The sequence below is a fragment of the Grammomys surdaster genome, unplaced genomic scaffold, assembly GCF_004785775.1.
Source record: "Grammomys surdaster isolate TR1022 unplaced genomic scaffold, NIH_TR_1.0 125946, whole genome shotgun sequence".
In the NCBI taxonomy this organism is placed as follows: domain Eukaryota; kingdom Metazoa; phylum Chordata; class Mammalia; order Rodentia; family Muridae; genus Grammomys; species Grammomys surdaster.
The window spans coordinates 1,408,245-1,429,889 of NW_021620768.1; the positions used below are offsets into that span (position 1 = coordinate 1,408,245).

The following is a 21,645-nucleotide window of genomic DNA, read 5'->3' on the forward strand; positions in this document are numbered from 1 at the left end:
TAACAGGATAGTGAGATGTTCCTATCTGTAGTGGTTTGGCCCCATAGATTCATGTGTTTGAGTGCTTGGTCCACAAGGAGTGGCACTATTAGGAGGAGTGGCCTTGTTAGAGTTGGTGTGGCCTTGTTGGAGGAAGTGTGTCTTCTATGCTTGAGCTCTGCCCAGTGTGGAATTCCAGTCTCCTCCTGGCTGCCTGTGGAAGACAGTCCCCTTCTGCTGCCTATGGATCAAGATGTAGAACTCTCAGCTCCTCTAGTACCATGGCTGCCTGCAAGTTGCCATGCTTCCTGCCATGAAGGTAATGGACTGAACCTCTGAAACTGTAAGTCAGCCCTAATTAAATGTTTTTCCTTATAAGGGTTGCTTTGGTCATGGTGTCTCTTCACAGCAATTAAGACACTATCCTAATATGGTCCTCACACAAATGGCACACAGATGTGACTAAACAACTTGTTACAAAGGAACTTCTATTCTCTTGTCTGGGTCAGGGTAGTAGAATGATTCTCTCTCATTCACCCATTGCAGCTCTGTTTCTGCTATTGTGTGTGGGTTCCCCTCCCCCTTTTAAAGATTCATTTTTAATTATGTGTTTCTGTGAGTGGGTATGTGCATGTGTTTACAGATATTAGCAGAGGCCATGGGTGTTGGGTCCCCAGGAGCTGGAGTTTACAGGTATCCAACATGGGTACTGACAACTAGATTTGGATGCTCTGAAAGATTCACCGCTGTACTTTCTTTTCTTTTAAAATAATTTTTAAGGATTTAATTTTATGTGTGTGTGTTGCCTGCATGTATGCATCTGCACTTCAGAAGTCAAAAGGTGTTTGATCCTCTGGAATCCATGTGGGTGCTGGGAACTGAACCAGAAACAAACATTCTTAACGGGTTAGCTATCTCTTTTGCGCCCAGTGTATTTTCTTTATTATATCCTTTGTTCTAATTGCGTTCTAGATAGCAAGCAAATGGCTATTCCGGTATGGGGAGGCAATATGAAACGCCCTTTTCCCTTTGTTTTTGGGCAGCCGCAGAAGCCTACAACTGCTGGTGGGGATGGTGTACTTGTGCAGCTCCGGTACTGCCTTCGGACCCCGTCTCGCCTCCTCTTTCCGGAGCAAGTCTACATGCTCCTCCAAGTTAAGGGTCGAATCTTAAGCGTCCTTGAGTTCCCAGTACGAAAGGGACTAGTTCTGGCACAAGGTAATATGCAAACAACGCTTATTCCACTGAACTGCAGCGCTGTGTAGAGCCTTATTATTTTTTTTTTAGATTTATTTATTTTATTTATGAGTACAGTGTACACTGTCGCTGTCTTCGGACACACCAGAATAGGGCATACAATCTCATTACGGATGGTTGTGAGCCACCATGTGGTTGCTGGGATTTGAACTCAGGACCTCTGGAAGAGCAGTGCTCTTAACCGCTGAGCCATCTCTCCAGCCCGTGTAGAGCCTTAGTGTCCAACGTCCGTAAACCTCAGGCGAGGACGGCCTTGGGAAAGCTCGGGATTGGCTCCTCCCGAAACAGAGGTTAGGGGGGAACACTGGCTTCCGGCAACTGCGGGAAGGAAACTTGCACAGAGCCAGGAACTCAGTTTCCGTGGCAACCACCTAGAGGTGTGGCCACTGTCAGGACGTCTCTATGGTTTCTGCATCCTAGAGGGACCGAAATTCACTTCCGGGAAGATGGCGGCACCCAAGTCGGGTGTGACACGTGCTTCCACGGAGAGAAGTGTACACTGACGGTAAGGAGCTTGCTTTCCCCAGGGGCAAAGGCGAAAATCCGAGAGTGGTTCCACCCTGTTGACTCTGTGGCTGCGGGGCTTGGATTTATAACAGGAGGAAAAGGCGGCGGCTGGTGCCAACGGGTGGCTCGGGCCTTCCTTTGGAAACTGGCTGGAGAGGAGGCAGCGTCTCAGTGTACTACTTGCAGCCTTCACAGATCAGGCTGTGTCTACCCACGGCTGTCCATTACAAGTGCGTTAAAAGCGATTCCTACTGTGTCACTTGGTTCAATCCAAAAACGCTGAACGCATTCTCGCTGTAATTGTCAAAGGCTGGAAAATAAAGCTTGTCTCCGACTTCCGGGGAGTGTGGTTTTGAGTTACTGTGATGAAAAATAGGATGTGAGAAGTCTTATAGCAGAAAGAACAAGCTGTAAAGCCCCAAAGCAGTTGCTCATGAAATGCGTCACTACCAATTCTGGATCTACTACTTGCCAGTTGTTTGGTTCTTTAATTATCAGTGTTCGATTTCTTCTTCGTAAATTAAGGATAAGTAATACCTTCTAATAAGATGTTGGCAGGCATCAATATAAGATGGTCCACGTGAAGCAGTTAATAGCAGGCTGGTGGTGAATCAATGCACCACAAGTGTGGGGTATGATTATTCTTACTGTTAAAATAATCAGAGATAATTTCTGAGAGGTGATAGTTGCATGGTGACCACAGCATCTAAATTTTACTTGTGTTTTCATAGCAACAAGCAAGGTAGCACCTGGAAGAGAGGCAGGCCGGTGTAACCCTGGCCAGCCAGGCTACTTAGTGAGACCTCAAAAACAAAAAATCCAAGAGGAAAGGTAGGACTATTTCTTCACCCTGTTTTTCTGTTGCTATGCTCACAGTTCCGTTTTCATTTGGGCTTCATGTAATTACCCTTCCTAGTGAAAAGGTGGATAGACACGTGATTCTTCCTGAACTCACCGACATGAGACACCTGCCAACACCCTGCTTCCATTTTATAAGGTTTTGTGAGCTTTAGGGTATTTAGCTATGCAGAATCGGAGAATATTCCTAGACACCAGAGTACACAAGAGCATATTCCCTTAACAAAGGAATGTTATCACTGGGGTGATACCCGGGAAACTACACAGTCTACACAGTCATAAGAAAGAGAAAGAGACAGAGGGAGGGAGGGGGAGAGAGAGAGAGAGAGAGCATGCGAGCGAGCTAGGCATTAGTGTATGCTTTTGAGGCCATCCTTGTATACAGAGCTAATTCCAGGACAGCCAAGGCTGCAAAAACCTGTCTCAAAAAACAAACAAATGGGTTGGGGGGCAAGTAATAATATGGGAGGATTTCTGAGAAAAGACTTTGACCTCATAGGTCTCTAGAAAAGTCTCAGCCCAAAGGGGGCCCTGGGTCACATTTTGAGAACTGATAGAACGGATTATTATTATTAATGTAATATTCCTTTATTATTTAATGTATATTTAATGTATAATGTTTTTGCCTGCTTGTATTATGTGCATCCAGTGCATGCTGGATGCCAGTAAGCGGTGTGGGGAGATGTAAGCTGCCTTGTTCTTGCTGGGAACCAAACCCCTGTTTTCTGCCAGAGCAGTGCTCTTAACCACTGAGTGATCTCTCCAGGTCTCACAACTTGTTTCATACATCATATCAATTATGTCATCTCTTCTAATAGCCTCTTGTTGCCACTATTTAGTGCATTGGCTTCATTGCTGTGCTACATAACAAATTTCTACAGATTTAGTGGCTTAATTCAATAAATAAGCAAACCTAAAAAGAATTTTTGTGTACAGGTGTTTTGTCTGCTTGTATGTCTGTGTGCCACATGCATGACTGTTTCCCCGAGGAGACCAGAAGAGGGAACCTAATCCCCTGGAACTGAAGGTTGTGAGTTGCCCTATGGATACTGGGAATCAAACCCAGGTCCTCTGTCCTCTTAACCACTGAGCCATCTCTCCAGCCCCTGGGATGTGTGTGTGTTTGTGTGTGTGTGTTTGTGTGTGTGTGTGTTTGTTTGAAATGTGTATGTGAGCACATGTGTTGGAGGCGGTGCATGCATATTGAGGCCAGAGGTCAACCTCAGGAATTAACCACCTGTTCTTTTGGGACTGAGTCTAACGGATTAGGCTGGGTAGGCTGGCCATCACTGGGATTAGAAGTGTACACCACCATGCCTGGCTTTTTGCAAGGTGCTTTTGAAGTCTTGTCCTAAAGTCCTGACCACTTTTTATCTCCTAGTCTCTTCAGTTTTTAGAGGAGTTATGTTACCTTGGTGTTTTGTGTTCCTTGAGATTTGCACATCAGGGATTAGGTCATTGGTGGAATTTAGTGGGTGGGAGAGGTGGCTCAGTCATTAAGAGTACTTCTCTTCCAGAGGACTTGCATTAGTTCCTAGCACCCACACGGTGGCTCACAACCGCTTACAACACCAGTTCTAGAACAGCCTCTTCTGCCTTCCGATGGTACTGTGCGCACATGGTCCATTTACATGCAGTCAAAACGCTCATACAATTAAACTAATTTTTTTTTTTTAAGTTTTAAAAATACCTTTCTTCTTTCAGAAGTATTCACAGTGTTCAGTAGGGACTCTGCTATTCTAGGGCTGAGCTGTCTTTTTCTTCTAGACTAATGATTAGAAATTAGAATACCATCTGCATAGTCAGTATCAAAGAGTAGGCCTACTGTGAAATACAGTAATAGCCAAACAGAAAAATAAGCACCAGTCATTTCAGGGAGTAACAGAATATGTACAAAGAGAAGAAACTTGGGGTAGGACAAGTGGTCAGTCCTGCGTTGGTAGAGAAAGGTAAAGGGGAATTATACAAGAGAGAGTGGAGGGCTGTGGAGCCAGGTGGTTTGGGCCGAAAGCTGATCACAAAAGAGAAATACAAGCAGATGTGAAAGGACATCCTACCCCCTGGAGTCTAAAACACATATGAGGTCCTGTAGACCTGGCTAGTCTGTGTTCTCTGAGAGAGACAGGCAAAAGGAGAGAGAAGCAGACCAGGACAGAGCTGGCCCTCTTCACGTTCCCAGTTGCAAGTGCTGGCCCTGGCCTGTGTGATTCCTGCATGTTCAGCACACTGCCTGACTTCTATATTTAAGTCCCCTGCAGACTCTGGTCCCACCGAGTTCCACATCAAATGCTTTAAAGACCTTTCCCTTAAATCTAGACGCTCCTGTGTCACTTGTGTGTTTCTTAAGAGGCTAATCCACAAGAGGGGACCCTTTTGAAATGTTGTTTACAGCTGTTTTAACAGCTCCAAGAGAAAGCCAGGCATTTGCACCTACTGAAGTGTTCTTGTAAGGACTCTGCCTCATTCTGCTCTTGAAAGTGTCTGTTACTGGAATTAACTGAGGCACGGGGCAGGTTTTCTGAGCCCATTTCTCTTGAGCCATGTCTCCCACTCTCTGATGCTGACATTCCTACTCACTAGGAGTAAGGAGCTCCCAAACCAGACTCTGGATTTTTATTTGCTTTGTAAAGTTCTCTATTTTACTTTGCTATTACACCTAGAAACATTCAGGTGTCACTTACATATTATTAAATACCTTTTCCCAGCTTATTCCTTTGAGACTTGGACAGCTCGTGCTTGGATGGACGGCAGATGCCTGTCACCTATTGGATGGAATTCCTGTTCCTCATTCTTAAGCCTAATATATAATGTTGAGGAGTATTGCCTAAAGTTGCGTTGGACTTCATAAACGGTATCTAACAGACTTTAGAGCTAATGGAAATTTGCCCTTTAGAGCTGCCTTTTTGAGAAGCTCAAGGTTTACTCCAGGAGCCCCACTAGTCAGGTTTAAGTTTTCTATAGCCAGAGTGGTGGCTCACACCTTTGATCCCAGCACTTGGTAGACCGAACCAAGCAGATCTCTGTGAGTGTGAGGCCAGCTTTGTCTACATAGAGGGTTTCAGGCTAGCCAGGGATACATAATCTGAAAACAAAAACAAAAAGCAGTTGTGTCCACAACAAATTATCTTAGCACAAATTGATATTAGTAGTCTATGTTTTTAGTAGCTTGTGTAATGTGCCATCTTACACTTTGGAGGTAAATTTAGTGTACAAGTAGGTAATGCCATTTTGTGGCAAAGGGAAGTGTGTGTGAAGAAATTTCTTCTTCTCTGAAGAAATTTGGCTACTTAGAATCAGGGCTAGTATTCAAATTTCCTGAAAAGGCAAGAAACCCAGCCCTTTTTTCCTCACTTGTAAGATGAGGATGATACCTATTTGATAGGACTGTCTCTGAGCTGTAATGAGGTGATGCTGCATAACAGCCATCCTTGTTTACTTAGTGCTCAGTTAGCAGCCCCTTCCTATACTAGACAGTTTCCAATGGAAGCTTCTGAAAGCCTGATAAGGCAGTAACGCAGGCGGAAGCTTTGGCCCCCACACCAGGTCAGTGCAAATATTTGCTGGACAATAGGTGTAGACTGTGGGCTCTCTTAAGTACCGGTCTCGAGCTCAAGTTACCAAACACCTCAGCTTTGTTTTCACAATATAAACTGACTGCACATAGGTTTCCTGGTTTGAATTCTTCACACATTAGTTTTGTGACTTAGTCTAGCAAGCTGACTATGCTGTCTTACATGTTAGTGTGTGTGTCAGAGAGAGAGACAGAGACACAGAGAGAGAATGAATATGGGTATGGAGGGTGGAAGGCAGCCCATGGAAGACGGTCTCTAGGATCAGTTTTGACAGGAAGCTCCTTTACTCGCTGAGCCATCTTTCTGGCTGTAGATTCCTTTAGTCCAGGACTCAAGGCCAGTGAATGGTGCCACTAATTGAGATTTCCCCACCTCAGTTAATTTAAAAAGGCTAATCTCTCACAGACCTGTACAGGGGCTAACTAATCTGCAGGTGTAGCTGGAGGCTTGCCATATAGGTAATTCCTGCTCTGTTGACTTAAGCTACTTAAGGCTCAGCTTCCTTTATCACCTGAGTAGGGTGGCAAGATTGAATGCAAGTTTTCACATTCACATTCGAAAAGCTTCAGTGTAGCCTGATACCACATATCTAGGTATCAGTATTAACACTACCCCTCCTTCATCCTGCTTTGTGTTGTGTGTTGGCCCCTTTGACCAGAGAGAGGACTCCCCAAAGAACAGTCTTCCCCCTGGTGACTCCCAAGATTCAAGAAGAATTCAGGGGCTGGAGAGACGGCTCAGTGGTTAAGAGCACTTCTGCTCTTGCAGAGGATCTGGATCCAGTTCCTGCATGCATATAGTGTGTATACATACACTTGGGCATACACACAAACTATTTTTTTTTCCAAAAGAAAAGTCTTACACAAGCAGCTTTATGTACTTTAGGCACAGACAGGGTCTCAAGCATTCCAGGTTAGTCTCATGCTCCTAGTCAACCTTGAACTCCTGAGCCTTCTGCTGCCACTTCCCCAGAGCTGGAATTACAGACCTTCCACACCTGGTTACACAATGCTTGGGGATTGAACCCAGGACCTCATGCTAGGCAAGCATTCTGCATTCTACCTACTAAGGTACACTAAGATACAGCCCTAGCCCACACTACCACCCTTTTTTTTTCCTCATTGAGGGTCTTGTATAGCACAGGCTGGCTTCAACCTTTCTATATAGTTGTAGATGATAAGAACTTCTGATCCTCTTGTCTCCACATTCCAACGGCCGGGATTACATGTGTGGGCCAGCATGGCTTATTTTACATGATGCTGGGGTTGAAGCCTGGGGCTCTGTGTGTGCTATAGAAGCACCCTGCTATCTAAGCTCCACCTCCAGTCCTTTCTTTCCCTATTCAGAGGATGGTGCCACATTTTCCCTGGTGAGAACCTGAGGACAGACCCTACCATGAGTGTCACCGCAGAGGTCAAGAGTCGTGGGATGAAGTTTGCTGAAGAGCAGCTGCTGAAGCATGGATGGACTCAAGGTCTCTTCCGTATCCTCCCAACTCCCTGCTCTCCTCTGCCCCGTGTCAATTCAGCCAGAGCAGAAACTAGTTTAAAGAGAAATCTTTAGAAGCATAAGTTTTCTGACCCATCTGGATTAGGGAAGAATGGGAGAAATCCTCATTTTGGATAACGAGAGACAATGAGGGGCAAGTGTCTGGGCAGACTGGAGGAGGCGGCAAGGAGATAGACAGGAAAGTTAGTTCTCCCTCAGACGGAGGCATTTACTAAGGAAGGCTATAAGGAATGGAGTGAGGTAGGTTTCTGAGAGGCAGAGTATACTCAGTGATCAGTATAAGGAATGGCAGTTAGCCCTGGAAGACTTGATGAGGGATCAGGTCAGGCTACAAAATAAATCACTCACTCTCCTCTGCAGGCAAGGGCCTGGGCCGGAGAGAGAATGGCATTACCCAGGCCCTCAAGGTGACACTGAAGCAGGATACTCATGGGGTAAGACTGGGAGGAGGTCAGCATGAATGGGAGAGGGGACTCAGGAGGGCCAGTGGGCGGGGCTCAGACTGTGACTTCTACTCATTATTCACCTGGAGGTGGGACACGACCCTGCCAAGGAATTTACAGACCACTGGTGGAGCGATCTCTTCAACAAGACTGCCGCCAGCTTGGTAGTAGACTCGGGGAAGGTATGAGCTTGTCAGGTATATCAAAGAAACTTGCAGGCCTGGGTGGGGTGGGGCAGTACAGCATGCCACTTTCTCACTGATACTTCCCAACAGGATGGAGTGCAGATAAGGCGTCTTTCTAAGGAGACCACCCAGCGCAGTCACCCCAAGCCCAGTTTGCTGTATCAGAAGTTTGTGAAGGTACTAGAGTGAGAGATCCAGCTCTCAGCTGCTCCCATCTCCCTGAGTCCTGATCCACTGCCTTGTGTGTCCAACTGATTCCCAGGATAGCCCAGTACACCCAGATCCTGTGTCCAGCCTTGCCGTGCCCATACCCTCACCCAGAACTGAAGTGTTAAGGTTCCATGGACCATTCCATCTGCTGGGGTAGCAGCGTGCACCACCACTGTCCAGCTCCATGCTTTTTAGTGAGACTGTCTCTGGCCCTTTATGCTTCAGGTCTGTCTCACTCACTCCTTTCAGGGACCGGTGTACACTAGCCAGCAGGTCTTTTTTTCCTCCTTTAAGAAGCCATGTTTTCCCACCTACCCTTTCCTCTGTCAGTTGTTCTTCCTTTACCCTTCACCTGCTAACCATGTCTTGCTGCCAGATTGGGATTACACATACACACTCACTAGAAACCACTCCCCACACCCTGGCCTGAGTTATCTGTGGGACAGGCAGCAGTCATCATAACTGCCCATGTTGTTACATCTGGACTAGACTCATCTCATCTCATTCTTTTTCTTCCTGCCTGCCTGCCTTCCTTTCTTTCCTTCCTTTCCTTTCACTTTGGTGTGTGTATGTGTTACATATGCATGGGAATGCTTGTGTGCAGAATGCCCATGCATGTGTGCAGATGGAAGCTAGGTATCTTTTTTATCTCTACCTTATATACTGAGCTAGGGTCTCTACTTCAGTCCAGAGCTTGCCAATTTGTCTAGTTTAGCTATCAAGCTAGCTTGCTTGCTGAGACTACAGGTGAGCAGTCTGCCTGCTCAGCATTTATGTGGGTGCTAGAAATCTGCACTTAGGTCCTCATGCCTGCATAGCAAGTGTGATTATCAGCTAAGCTATCTCCCCACCTGGATCCATTTCAGCTACATGGCCCATAATAGGTTATGAGTCTAGTTAAACAAGAATACTGGGGATAGGGGTGTTGTCTTTATTGTCAGTCACTGGTACTTTCTCCACTATGGACACTCAGAACACTTTTCCCTGCTTGTTCTACAATCAGCCAGCTGTGAGCCAGAGAGGCCCTGACTGCTCTACTTCCCAATAACTGTAGCCCATCATCTCGTGCACAAATTAAAATGCTCAGGCTGCATGGCTTTGCAAGGAACAATGGTGAGGGCTGTCAAATTCATGCCTTGGACATGAATCCCTTGGGGTTTCAGAAATGGAGGAGAATTGGTAATGGTATTAAGGTGGCTTCATCCATCTCTGTGGTCCTTTTCTTCTAGACAGCCACACTAACCTCAGGTGAAGAGAAGCCTGACAGAGATTTGGGGAGCTGCAGTGATGTTGACAGCCATGAACCCATGCCCCCAAAGATGTGAGACTTTATTTTGGTACTGAGGGCATATGGGAGAAGCTTTGGGATCTTAAGAGAATGAGCCTAAGCCTAATGCTTGACTGAGCTCTTGTTGAAGGAGAGTAGTTGTGTATTTGTGGAATTAATTAGATTGTACTAATCCTTGTATTCTTAGCACTTCAAAAAGTGCCTGGTTTTGAACAAGAGTGAAGATGAATATTTTTTAGAGAGAAAGAAAAAAAAAAGCCCTCTTACCATATCTGTTTGTGACTTGTCATCTGCCTTTACAGTCTGACTGATGAGATGCTACTCAAAGCTTGTGAGGGGCGAACAGCACACAAGTAAGTTGTGGTCCCCTTCTGGGTTCTCCATCTTTTCTGCCCATGCCTGAGGACAGCATGGGCCACCTCCCAGTTATTCCTATTCCAAGGGAATAACTGCTGTTGTTGACAAGTCCGTGTTTGAGGCTAGCCCTCCCTCTGTCCCAGCTGTCTCTGTAATACCTTTGCTGACTTGGACCCATCATCTGTCTTAGGGCTGCCCGGATTGGAATCACCATGAAAGCCAAGCTTGCTCGCCTGGAGGCCCAAGAGCAGGCCTTTCTGGCTCGGCTCAAAGGCTCAAAGGCCATGGACACCTCTCAACCACTGACCGACAGCAAGCCTTCCCAAAAAAAGAAAAAGAAGAGGAAGAAGAGAGAGGAGGAAGAGGCTGCAACAACTGAAAAGAGTCTAGGTGAGGAGGTCCTGGAACACACCGACAAGAGCTTCAGGAAAAGCAAGAAGAAGAAAAAGAGGCAGAAAGATGAGAGAGGGGGACCGGCTATAGGAAGTGAAGAGGAAGAGGCTGCAGGAGAGAGTGGACGTGGGGAACTGAGCACAGAGCAATCTGATCAGTCGTCCAGGAAAAAGAAGAAAAGGAGGAGGCAGCACCACGAAGAGAGGGAGATGGGAGTCTGTGATGAAGGAGGCAGAGATGTGGCAGGCGGGCCAAAGGCAGTCAACAGTGGAGCAGTTAAAGACCCCAGGAGAAGCAGCAAGAAGCGTCAGATGTGTGGGGAGGACTTGGATACCCAAGAGGAGGAAGGGAAGGCTGACCTAATGAGAGGAGAGAGAAAAGTCCAAAGAAAAGACAAAAGGAAAAGCCAGCAGTGCTATGAGGAGCTCTTGGATGTCAGCAATAAAGATGATGGCAGGACTTGGGAAGCAGAGGATGAGGTGGGCGAAGTCAGCCACACCCAAGAGAAAGCCAAAAAGAAGCGGAAGAGGGACTGAGGGTCTAACATGGATCTCGGCTCACTCCTTTTCAGGGGTAGCCTGGTTTGGGGCAGGTTTTCCCCACACTCCTCTGCAAGCAGCTCTGGAGCACCAGTCTGCTGAGGGGAGCCAAAGCATTCTATACTAGCTGAGGGGGTGAACGTGGTCCCCTGTGAAACTTCCTGTCCAAAAAGTATAAACCTGGTGCCTGGCAGCTCACCAGCTAAAGGATGGTGGGAAGAGGAACCAGGATGCAGGAATATTTGGAGTGTCTCTTCTAAGAAAAGTCTGAAAATGGAGACTTACATGAAAGTCTTTTTGTTTTTGAGACGGTTTCTCTGATATAGCTTTAGCTTTCCTAGAACTCACAGAACTCCATATGCCTCTGCCTCATGAGTGCTTAGATCAGAGGCATGCATGCACTGACACCCTGCAAAATGTTTTCATTTTAAATACCATGAAGGTTAAGAGAAACGTACATTGATACGTATGGGTTGGGTTACCCTCCCAGACTGCTTGTTTCTAATCATGATTAGGTGAGAGCTTGGGCCCCAAGCTTATAGGTCATTCCCAGCAGGAGAAGGTCTGAACACAAAGGAGATGGCACGCGGAGACTTGAAGAAATTCTGTTAACCTCTGGGGGTCTTGCTACAATGCTAAGCTGAATTAGTTTAGAGGCGTCATCTACCTCCCTGTGTATTACAAATAAGTAAGAATCATTCCTGGGTGGAAGATATCACACCTGAGTTATTTTCCATTGCTTACAAATGCTGGTCTGTTTCTCCAGAGAAAGCATAACCCACTGATAATTATTAAGGCCAGGAGACTCCAGTTTCAATACAGAAGATACCAAGTCTTTATTGAGAAACCTGCCTACCCACCTCCCTTACTGTAGACGGTAGACACACTCTGTGTCAGGGTAGGATGGCAGGTTCAGCTGGTACTTCTTTTCTAGAGCAGGTGGTACAAAACGACCCCCAAGGTAATGATATCGGCCAGTAAATAGGGTTGCAGACTTCTTGGGTGCCGTCAGTGAGATGAGTAGGTCTGGTTGGATTCCACTAGGGTTTCCCTTCTCTACATCCCATCCTGAAGAGAGAAAATAGTATAAGCAAGTACAGAAGGCCTGGTCCTGAGGAAGAGGGAAACCCCTCAGTCCCCACTTAAATTCTCAGTCCCATGTACTATTGGGCTCAGGTTTCCCCACAGGGCAAGCCAGCATGAACTTTGCTACCCAGCCCTAATGTGGGACAGTCAGTCCCCTGGGTACCAGTCTTAGCCAGGTTTAAGCACAAGTTCCCCAACCACCTGAGCCTCAGCACCTGAGGGAATGTCGATGCTAGCAATGGGCACAGTAAGTCCACTCAAGACACTCAGGATACTGTGGAATGGCTCCCGAACATCACCCTTGAAACTGAAGCCGAAGATGGCATCCACCACCAGTTCATACAGCTCATCAACCATCATGGGCTGGGAGGGTGCAGGAAGAGGAAAGGATGTCAGGAACGGTCATCACACAGAGGGCTGTCCCTGCACCCACTGACCACAGAAGCGTAGATGTAACTGGTTCCTAAGGCACAGACTAAAGAAGAATCACTCATTCGCGCCAGTCTGAACCCAGGCATATTTTCTGTTCTGAGTACTTGTCTGTCACTGGTGAGTGGGGCGGACAGCCAGTCTCAGATTTCCTGAGACTGGAAGCCAGAAGGGACTAGTTCTGCATGTCAGTATCTTCATTCATAGAATAAGTCGGTTTGTTTTGTTTTCTCATTTCCCACCCTTAATCCATGCATCTACAGGAAAGGTTCAGGATGAGGCCTGGAGGGCCAGATTACTGTTAGCTGCTGTGGGAGGTGTTTGGCTGCAGAACAGGAGTGCCTGGAGCTGCTAGTGTTGGAAAGTCGTGGAGCGCGCAATATGGAGGGGCTTCTGCACCACTTTTATTTTTAAGAGCGCTTTTTAGGGCAGACAGACACTAGGCAGGCCGGCTTGGTCTGAAAACATGAAGGGAAGGGCAGGGGCAGTACTTACTGGAGAGATGAGGCATCAACCCACCTACCTCTGGGGGCATTTCACCGAGGAAAGGAATGTCCATTTTCTGACACTGAGTCACTAGCCCAGTGAAGAGTGGTTTGTTAGGTCTTTTGGGGTAGTAGATAGTTGGCTGGTAACCCTAGTTGAAAAGGAAAGTAGCTTTTCAATCTCCGATCTTGAATCCTTATACCTTGCCACAAAAACTCCATTCACATACTCACAAAAAGTTTGAGGTGTCGCGCACAGACCAGCCCATCCCCTCCGTTATTTCCGGGGCCACAGATGACCAAGACAGTCGGGGGACTCTTGGACATAGACGTGGGGGGATAAGCCTGAAGGCAGATGTGCAAAGGGTCGGGCAGTCACCGATGTGTGTACCACCGCCCGGGACTTCCCCTCCCGCTCCTCACAAAGGCTTCTCGCTGTGCCACATACCTTGGCAATGGCCGTGGCACAGCTCAACCCGGCCAGCTCCATGAGTTGATCCACGCTGAACTGGTATTCGTTAAAAAGCTCCTCGTCCACGGCCTGAGCCTCCTCCTGGCTGAGGGAAGTCCTGGCCTGAGTCCGCCCCTGGGGTGCTGGGGCCGCGGCCTGCCCCGCCCCGCCCCCGCGGGAGAGCGCGGCCGTACCTCAGGTACTTCACCGCAGCGCTCGCCATGGTCTCCGAGGCCCGGCGCTGTGTTCCCCACCAAATGGGCCTTGCACGGCACACACTCTGCCGGCTTGCGATCCGTGGCAGGTGCGAGCCTGCAACCAGCAGACCCAGCCCCAGCAGTGTCCGCAGCCCGGACATTCGACTAGCAGAGCGCCCCCTGCATGGCGCATGCGCAGGGCCCGTCCCGCCCCAGCGTCTTTGGCATCGAACCGACCGTTTCTAGTCCCAGGCTCTCAGGCGTTCCGCGCACCTTCGTTCCGGCCTGCGTTCTCACCTTTCCCCAGAGTTGCAGAGTTCCATACTTCTGTACAGATGCGCTTCGCTTCCCGTGCAATGTTGGCTGGCCTCTATCTCGAAGCAGTTCTGTTGCCTTCAGCCTCCTTGCTGAAAGGTGTGATTACACGCATGCTTTGTGTCCAGCTTTTATAGTTATAAGAGAATTATTATCTCTTCTAGGGAATATCTTTGACCTCTCGCTATCTATCCCTGCTTTTGTTTGTTTGTTTGTTTTTAACACTTAAAAATACAAGGGTTGGCCAGGCAGTGGTGGCGCACGCCTTTAATTCCAGCACTTGGGAGACAGAGGCAGGCAGATTTCTGAGTTTTTGAGGCCAGCCTGGTCTACCGAGTGAGTTCCAGGACAGCCAGGGCTACACAGAGAAACCCTGTCTCGAAAAAATCAAAAAACAAAAACAAACAAACAAAAAAAAAACCCAAACCAAACCAAAAAAACAAGGGTTGGAGGGAGGAGGCGTGCACGTGCCCTGTTGCACATATAGAGGTCAGAGGACAATTTCTGTGCCTCCGATCTCTCCTACAACAATGTAAGATCCGAGGATCGATCACAGGTTGTCAATCTCGGCAGTCAGTGCCCTTGCCCTCCGAGTGGTTTTGTGGGCCTCTGCCCTCTCTGTTTTACTTATTTGATGTAGAAAATAGAATTTTTAAGGCTGTGATAGTGGCAGGAACTTTGGATTATCCGTGTAATTGAACTTCGAGTCCAAGGTTCCATGGTCTTATTCAGGACCTCACTAGCTTTATTTTCTGATTTCACTAGCGTGTGAGTGGCTTCACTTTTGCAAGTTACTCAAGACTCCTTACAGATTTGCTAGAAAATATTTATTTAGTTAATTTTTGGTCAGCTGGTTTTGTTTTCAATTGTTTCAGAGTATGAGTATGTGTACATGGCCTCAGGTGCCCTTGGGAACCAGAGGTGTCAGATCCCCGAAGCTACAAGAGGCCTCATATGGCCTAGGCTGCCCTGGATCTTATGTTGCCAAAGATGCCCTCAAATGCCTGATCACCCTGTTGAGTTCCGGTCTGGGCCACTGTGGCTGGTTTTATTTAAGTTTAGTGGTTCTGCTGATTCATTTATAAAACACAATGTGAAGCATGTTTATTCGGCATAGATAATACGTTAAGCACTTACAGGTGCCGAGTGCCAACATGAACCACCTCATTTCATATAGCAACCCTGTTATTCCCATTTCAAAGGTTAATAAAAAGAAGAGAAGGAAGAGGAGGAGGAGGAGTTAGGAGAAGAAGAAGAAAGGAGAAGAAGAGGATGAGGAGGAGGGAGGAGGAGGAGAAGAAAGAAGAGGAGGAGGAAGAGGAGGAGGAGAAGAAGAAGAAGAAGAAGAAGAAGGAGAAGGAGAAGGAGAAGGAGAAGGAGAAGGAGAAGGAGAAGGAGAAGGAGAAGGAGAAGGAGAAGGAGAAGAAGAAGAAGAGGAAGGAGAAGAAGGAGGAGAAGGAAAAGAAGGAGAAGGAGAAGGAGAAGAAGAAGGAGGAGAAGGAGAAGAAGGAGAAGAAGAAGAAGGAGAGCACCTGCCCAGTGATAGTGATGGCTGATGGTGGAGCTGGAATCTCAGCAGGCTGACCTTCAGCCTTCTGCCACTTATCCTGTTGCAGAAAGATATAAATAATGGCTTATCCCTCCTGAATTCATCCTGATGGGCTGTAACTATAGAACAATACAAAAAATACCCCATCCACAGAACTCAGGAGACAACCAATGGAAGCTGCTTCCACAAAGGCTGCCTCTGAGTACCAATTGGTAGGTACCCTCTGTTGCTACCATGCAGCCTTTTGGGTTTTCCTTGAGGAGTGGTTTCAAATCTAAGCAAGAGTCACATGGATTGAGTCCCTGCTGAGTCCCAGAGATTTTGCATCTATATTCCATTTTAATTCTGTCAAACCCATAATGTACTTTTAGCCGATCATCGATAAGAATATTCAATCAGATAAATGGGTTAGGCAATGGCGGTTGGTTAGGCGCCTGATACAATAGCGACATTCCTGTGCGGCAGACGCCATCATTTGCTCCTCAAAACCCGTTCTCCTTTCCTAGCAGAGCCTGATATTCATCTCTTTGTGGAACGGCACAGCAAACCCAACATTCTTTAGTCTCCGTCGAGCCCAGTAAGAATGGCCATGTAAGGGCTGGAGAGATGGCTCAGTGGTTAAGAGCACCGACTGCTCTTCCAGAGTTCCTGAGTTCAATTCCCAGCAACCACATGGTGGCTCACAACCATCTGTAATGGGATCTGATGCCCTCTTCTGGTGTGTCTGAAGAGAGCAATGGTGTACTCATAGACATAAAATAAATACATAAATAAATAAATAAATCATTAAAAAAAATAAAACCATTTGCAAAATAGTAGTTCCTATAAAAAAAAAAGAATGGCCATGTAATTAAATGTTGAACATTTATGAGCAGAAATGATATGGATAGACAGACAGACAGAGATATAAAACCACTCCCATATTCTTTTGGAGATGTGTGTTATTTTGTTTGAGTTTTTTTGTGTTTTTGAGACAGGGTCTTACCATGAGCTCTGGCTTTCCTAGAACTCACTATGTATACCAGGCTGGCCTTGAACTCACAGAGATCTGCCTCTCCCTGCCTTCCAAGTGCTGAGATTAAAGGATACACCACTGTGCCTGGCTTCATCATGTACTTTTAAAAGATATCTTCCACATCTTTTCTTATTGCTGGGATGGATTGAAGGCATGATGCTGTCTTAGTTAAAGAGTTTCTATCACTGTGATGATTCCTGACCAAAGAGTAAGTTGAGGAGGAAAGGGTTCAAAGCTTACACTTCCACATCACAGTACACCATCAAGAATGTCAGAATAGGAACCCAAATAAGTCAGGAGCCTGGAGCAGGAGCTGGTGTGGAGGCTGTGGAAGTGTACCAGCTTGCTCATCGTGGCTTGCTCAGCCTGCTTATAGCCACCAGCTCAAGCATGGCACCACCCACAATGGGCTAGGTACACCCCCTGACTAACTAAGGAAACGCTCTGAGGCTGGATCTTATGGAGGCATTTTCTGTCCAGGTTCCCTCCTTTCAGATAATTCTAGCTTGTTTCAAGTTGGCATAAAACAAGCTGGCTCGGTGCTATTGGTGGAGCTGCCTTTTCCTTCTTTCCTTGATGGCCTTGTGCATGCTAGTCAAGCTCTTTATCACTGAGCTGATCCCCCAGTCCCTGCAGCAATGAGGTGGAAACCCCATGTTAATGTCAGAGTCAGGGCTGTAGAGATGTGTCAGCAGGTAAGAACATTTACTCCTCCTGCAGAGGAGCCAAGCTCTTTCCCAGAACTCATGTTAGGTGGCTAACAACTGCTGTGGCTCCAGGAGAGCTGACACCTCTGGCCCTTGGGCACCTACACTCATAGGGATATAACAACACACAGATACATTCACATTCAATAATGATAATAGTAATAATTATTATTAAGATCCAGGTATGGTAGTACACACCATTAATCCCAGCACTTGGGAGGCAGAGGCAGGCGGATTTCTGAGTTCAAGGCCAGCCTGTTCTACAAAGTGAGTTCCAGGACAGCCAGAGCTACACAGAGAAACCCTGTCTCGAAAAACCAATAAACAAATAAATAAATAAACAAATAAAATTAAAAAGAAACCAAGGAATAGAACATCCATCCAACAAAGACAACAGTAGACATCAACACCTAGAATCACCTCAATCATCCTGACTCTCATTCATCAATAGTCAAAGTGCAAACTTGTAACTATAGAAATTAGTGTGGCACTGATAGAAACATAGAAATCAGCTAAGCTTTATCACTCTCAAATATATACCCAAAGGACTCCACATTCTCCTACAGAGATGCTTGCCCATCCATGTTCATTGCTGGGCTACTCATAATAGCCAGAAATTGGGAAACAGCCTAGATTTCCATCGACAAATAAATGGGTAGTGAAAATATGGTACATTAACACAATGGAATATTACTCATCTGTTAAAAAGGTGAAATTTTCAGGCAAATGGACAGACAGAGTTAGAAAAAATGCTGAGGGAAGTAACACAGACCCACAAAAGAAAATATATGGTATGTATTCTCTTATATGTGGTTGTTAGATTTAAGCCTTCAATAGGCATATCAGCATAACCACAGAGGTTATGTTCAGAACAAGGAACTAGGCGGGAGAGGAGGATCATTTTGGAAGGATCTCCCAAGGAAGGAGAAATAGAATATGTATAGAGAGACTAGGGAGAGACAGAAACAGGACTAAACAGAAAAGAGAAGACAGGGGTAAGGGAGGGAATATAGGGAGTAATACTAGGGGACTATTGCCAGGGCTACTGGTTATTCTCCACAAATTGTTGCTAAGAACCTATTGCTGAACACAACATTCACATATCTCATTGAACACAGAGAAACTGCGCTATGTGCTAGGTGCCTAACTAGAGCCTTCACCCCTACTGACTAGCGTTCATGGTACTGGAAGGCACTCTGCATGCTACCAGAGAAAGGTAACCACCAAACCAGCTACAAAATCTGCTATCTATGGTGCTGACCTGCCTGCATGGCACTAGTGGCACAGCATTGTGATTGGATATCTAATTGGGTTTAAGGCCTAATATATGATATAGAACCTATGCCCAACACTGTTCAGGTGGCCAAGAACCTGAGACTAGAGAGGCCGTGGCCCTACAGGGAAAACCAAGTACTATCATACTGTTTAAGAAACAGCAATAAAGTGAGTCCTAATGACATTCAGCTACAGCCGTAGATTAATGTCTGGCTCAGTCATCATCAGAGAAGCTTCCCCATGTAGTTGATGAGAGCTAACATGGAGATCCACAACTGGGCAGTGTACAGTGAGAGACAGTGGAACAACCAGTCCTAAATAAGGTATCTTCATCAAACCCCTCACAGGGCTGAGCAAGCTATGCAGAAAGATTGTAGGACCCAGAGTAGATGATGGCACCAGGAAACAGTGTCTTCCAGACAAGGCAAGGCTGGAGCACATGTGAACTCACAAAGACTGTGGCAGCATGGACAGGGCTGCACAGGTTCAAGCCAGACAGGATCCAAGGGCTGAGAGGGGGAAGAGGGCATGACCTTCCCTAAACAAGAAGTTGTCTCAGATTGACAACCTTTTTTTTTTTTTTTAAAGGTTTTTCGAGGCAGGGTTTCTCTGTGTAGCCCTGGCCGTCCTGGAACTCACTCTGTAGACCAGGCTGGCCTCGAACTCAGAAATCCACCTGCCTCTGCCTCCCAAGACTGACAACCTTTTGCAAAACAAAAATTAGTTTTCTCCAGTGAACTCTTGCTGGGTATACAAACACACACTGCTCCATGCCCAGCAGTAGATGGCCAACACAAAACAAACTCAATGGCGTTTTGTTGACTTCCTCTCATTGCTTTGATTGGGTAGTCTTTCACCTTGCTGGTCTTTTGCTTGTAAGTTATGGTTTCCAGTTTTGTATGTTTATGGAGTTTGTGTGCATGTATGTGTTGATTTGTTTTGTATTTGTTGTTTTAAATTTGCCTGTTTGAGAGAAAGAAGGTGCACAGTTGGATGGGTAAGGAGGATCAGGGAGATGGAAGATGGGAAACCATGATCAGAATAGGCTGTATGAATCATGAAGGAAGGAAGGAAGGAAGGAAGGAAGGAAGGAAGGAAGGAAGGAAGGAAGGAAGCTGGACATGGTGACAGATGCCCTCAGGAGGCAGAGGCAGATCCTTGTGACATCAAGGCCAGCTTGGTCTACACTGTAAGTTCCAGGACAGCCACGACTACAAACCTGTTTCAAATAAAAAAAGATAAATGTTCTTTTTCTCTGTGAAACTGGTCATTTTCCCCACTCCCTCCTCACCCTCTCTCTTTTGCATAATGCTGGAGATGGAATTCCAAGCTTCTTGTTTGGGAGACAAGTTCTGGACCACAGAGCTATACTCCCGGCCATATTAACCAGACTGTGTCTCACAGTGTTACACTCCTAGCCGTTAAATGGACTCCGTCTGTTTAAACCTCAGGGCACAGTTAGAAAGTATGTCTGTGGGATTGAGTTTTTTTCTCTCCTACACCTTTTTTTCCCCCCTAAGGATTTATTTATTTATCCATTTTACGTATATGAGTACAATGTAGCTGCCTTCAGACACACCAGAAGTGGTCATTTAGATCCCATTACAGTTGGTTGTGAGCCACCATGTGGTTACTGGGAACTGAACGGGAAGAACAGTCAGTGTTCTTAACCACTGAGCCATCTCACCAACCCTCTTCTACACCTTTTTAATCAATTTCATTTACTTATGATTTTAGCATGATCAGAAGTAAATTATTTTTACTGCAGCCTAAAATAAAATACATTCATTTACTAATTATCAACATGGGGTCAGGGTCTTTTTCCTGAAGTTGGGGCCAGTGAGTGAAATGTATGGTTTTGGGGTTTTTTTTCTCTCTCTCTTCTTTTCTCTTCTTTTTCTTTCTTTTCTGAGACAGGTTTCTCTGTGTGGCCCTGGCTGTCCCAGAACTCACTCTGAAGACCAGGCTGACCTTGAACTCTGAGATCCACCTGCCTCTGCCTCCCAAGTGCTGGGATTAAAGGCGTGCACCATTACCACCTGGCTAGATTCCACATGGTTTTTATTCAAACCTTACCAGTTACTTGTCGCCCACAACTTCCAGTTTGCTTCTTTTTTTAAGATTTATTTTATTTTATGTGTATGAGTGTTTTGCCTGTGTGTAGGTCTGTGAACCATATGCATGCCTGATGCCCTCAGAAGTCACAAGAAGGCCCTGGATATCCTGGAACTTGAGTTATGAACAGTTAGTTGTGAGCCATCATGTGGGTTCTGAGAATTGAATCCCGGTCCTTTAGAAGAACAGCAAATGCTCTTAACGGTCTCTTCAACACCCCCACCCCGAGTTTGCATTTTTATGATTGATTTATTTTTATTTTATGTGCATTGGCATTTTCCCTAAATGTGTGTCTGTGTGAGGTTATCAGGATCCTTTGGAGTTACAGACAGTTGTGAGATGCCCTGTAAGTGCTGGGGAATGAACCCAGGTCGTCTAGAACAGGAGCCAGGGCTCTTAACTGCTGCGCCATCTCTCCAGGTCAGTTTGCTTCTTTAAAGAAAATCAGCTCATGAACATCTGAAGCAAGTAGAGCGCCAGATTACTCCAGAATCTCAGGATTGGGGCCGTTTTGTAAAACCTCTCTTGCTTGTATCTAAGGGCAGCTTTTGAAAGTGACTGACCTTGACCTGGAGCCAGCAATGGAGTACTTGCTTAGCACAGAATGTGGCTCTCAGTCCCTGGCTACAAGGAAAAGAAACAGAAACAACCCAAAAGGTGACCTAATTTGCACGAGTCTGTTAAGGATCCAACTCAGCTTTAGTAGAAACAATGCTTCTTTTTACACTTAGGTCCTAGGTTTACATTTTGTACTGCTGGCCAGCTCAGCACAGAGGTCTGTGTCACTCAGTTCTACCTCCGGATCCTGTTGGTGTGACTGGATCTTTAACCCGTTTCATCTCTGAGCTTTCTTTTTCTCATCTTGGTTTTGTTGTTGGATTTTTGTTTTTGTTTTTTGGGTTGTTTGTTTTTGTTTGTTTGTGA

General features: G+C 46.2%; 2 protein-coding genes across 3 annotated transcripts; one reads left to right on the plus strand and one right to left on the minus strand.

The window, feature by feature from the left end:
* Positions 1 to 1,677: 1,677 nt before the first annotated feature.
* On the plus strand, positions 1,678 to 11,831 carry Gpatch4 (G-patch domain containing 4). Of its 2 annotated transcripts, XM_028753290.1 has the most exons (9): positions 1,682 to 1,741; positions 2,475 to 2,574; positions 7,520 to 7,647; positions 8,043 to 8,116; positions 8,215 to 8,307; positions 8,401 to 8,487; positions 9,750 to 9,841; positions 10,111 to 10,161; positions 10,356 to 11,831. In XM_028753290.1, exons 3-9 carry the CDS (start codon positions 7,569 to 7,571, stop codon positions 11,092 to 11,094), a joined length of 1,215 nt encoding a protein of 404 aa, XP_028609123.1. In that variant the 5' UTR covers positions 1,682 to 1,741; positions 2,475 to 2,574; positions 7,520 to 7,568; the 3' UTR covers positions 11,095 to 11,831. The 2 variants fall into 2 exon arrangements, with proteins under 2 accessions (XP_028609124.1, XP_028609123.1); XM_028753291.1 differs by lacking the exon at positions 2,475 to 2,574 and having other exon boundaries at positions 1,678 to 1,741.
* A 77-nt stretch (positions 11,832 to 11,908) lies between these two features.
* Positions 11,909 to 13,923, minus strand: Naxe (NAD(P)HX epimerase). Its single transcript, XM_028753292.1, has 6 exons — positions 13,743 to 13,923; positions 13,546 to 13,654; positions 13,332 to 13,442; positions 13,136 to 13,249; positions 12,399 to 12,546; positions 11,909 to 12,165 (listed from the first exon to the last, which is right to left on the minus strand). Exons 1-6 carry the CDS (start codon positions 13,904 to 13,906, stop codon positions 11,963 to 11,965), a joined length of 849 nt encoding a protein of 282 aa, XP_028609125.1. The 5' UTR covers positions 13,907 to 13,923; the 3' UTR covers positions 11,909 to 11,962.
* Between the last annotated feature and the right edge of the window lie 7,722 nt (positions 13,924 to 21,645).

Excerpts from the sequence above, each read along its gene's own strand:
- Gpatch4 (XM_028753291.1), top strand. The coding sequence starts at position 7,569 with ATGAGTGTCACCGCAGAGGTCAAGAGTCGTGGGATGAAGTTTGCTGAA. Across the intron at positions 7,648-8,042 it reads GAAGCATGGATGGACTCAAG|GCAAGGGCCTGGGCCGGAGA; the intron begins GTCTCTTCCGTA and ends TCTCCTCTGCAG. Across the intron at positions 10,162-10,355 it reads GAGGGGCGAACAGCACACAA|GGCTGCCCGGATTGGAATCA; the intron begins GTAAGTTGTGGT and ends CATCTGTCTTAG.
- Naxe (XM_028753292.1), bottom strand. The coding sequence starts at position 13,906 with ATGTCCGGGCTGCGGACACTGCTGGGGCTGGGTCTGCTGGTTGCAGGC. Across the intron at positions 13,250-13,331 it reads CGCGACACCTCAAACTTTTT|GGTTACCAGCCAACTATCTA; the intron begins GTGAGTATGTGA and ends CTTTTCAACTAG. Across the intron at positions 12,166-12,398 it reads TAGCATCGACATTCCCTCAG|GATGGGATGTAGAGAAGGGA; the intron begins GTGCTGAGGCTC and ends TTCTCTCTTCAG.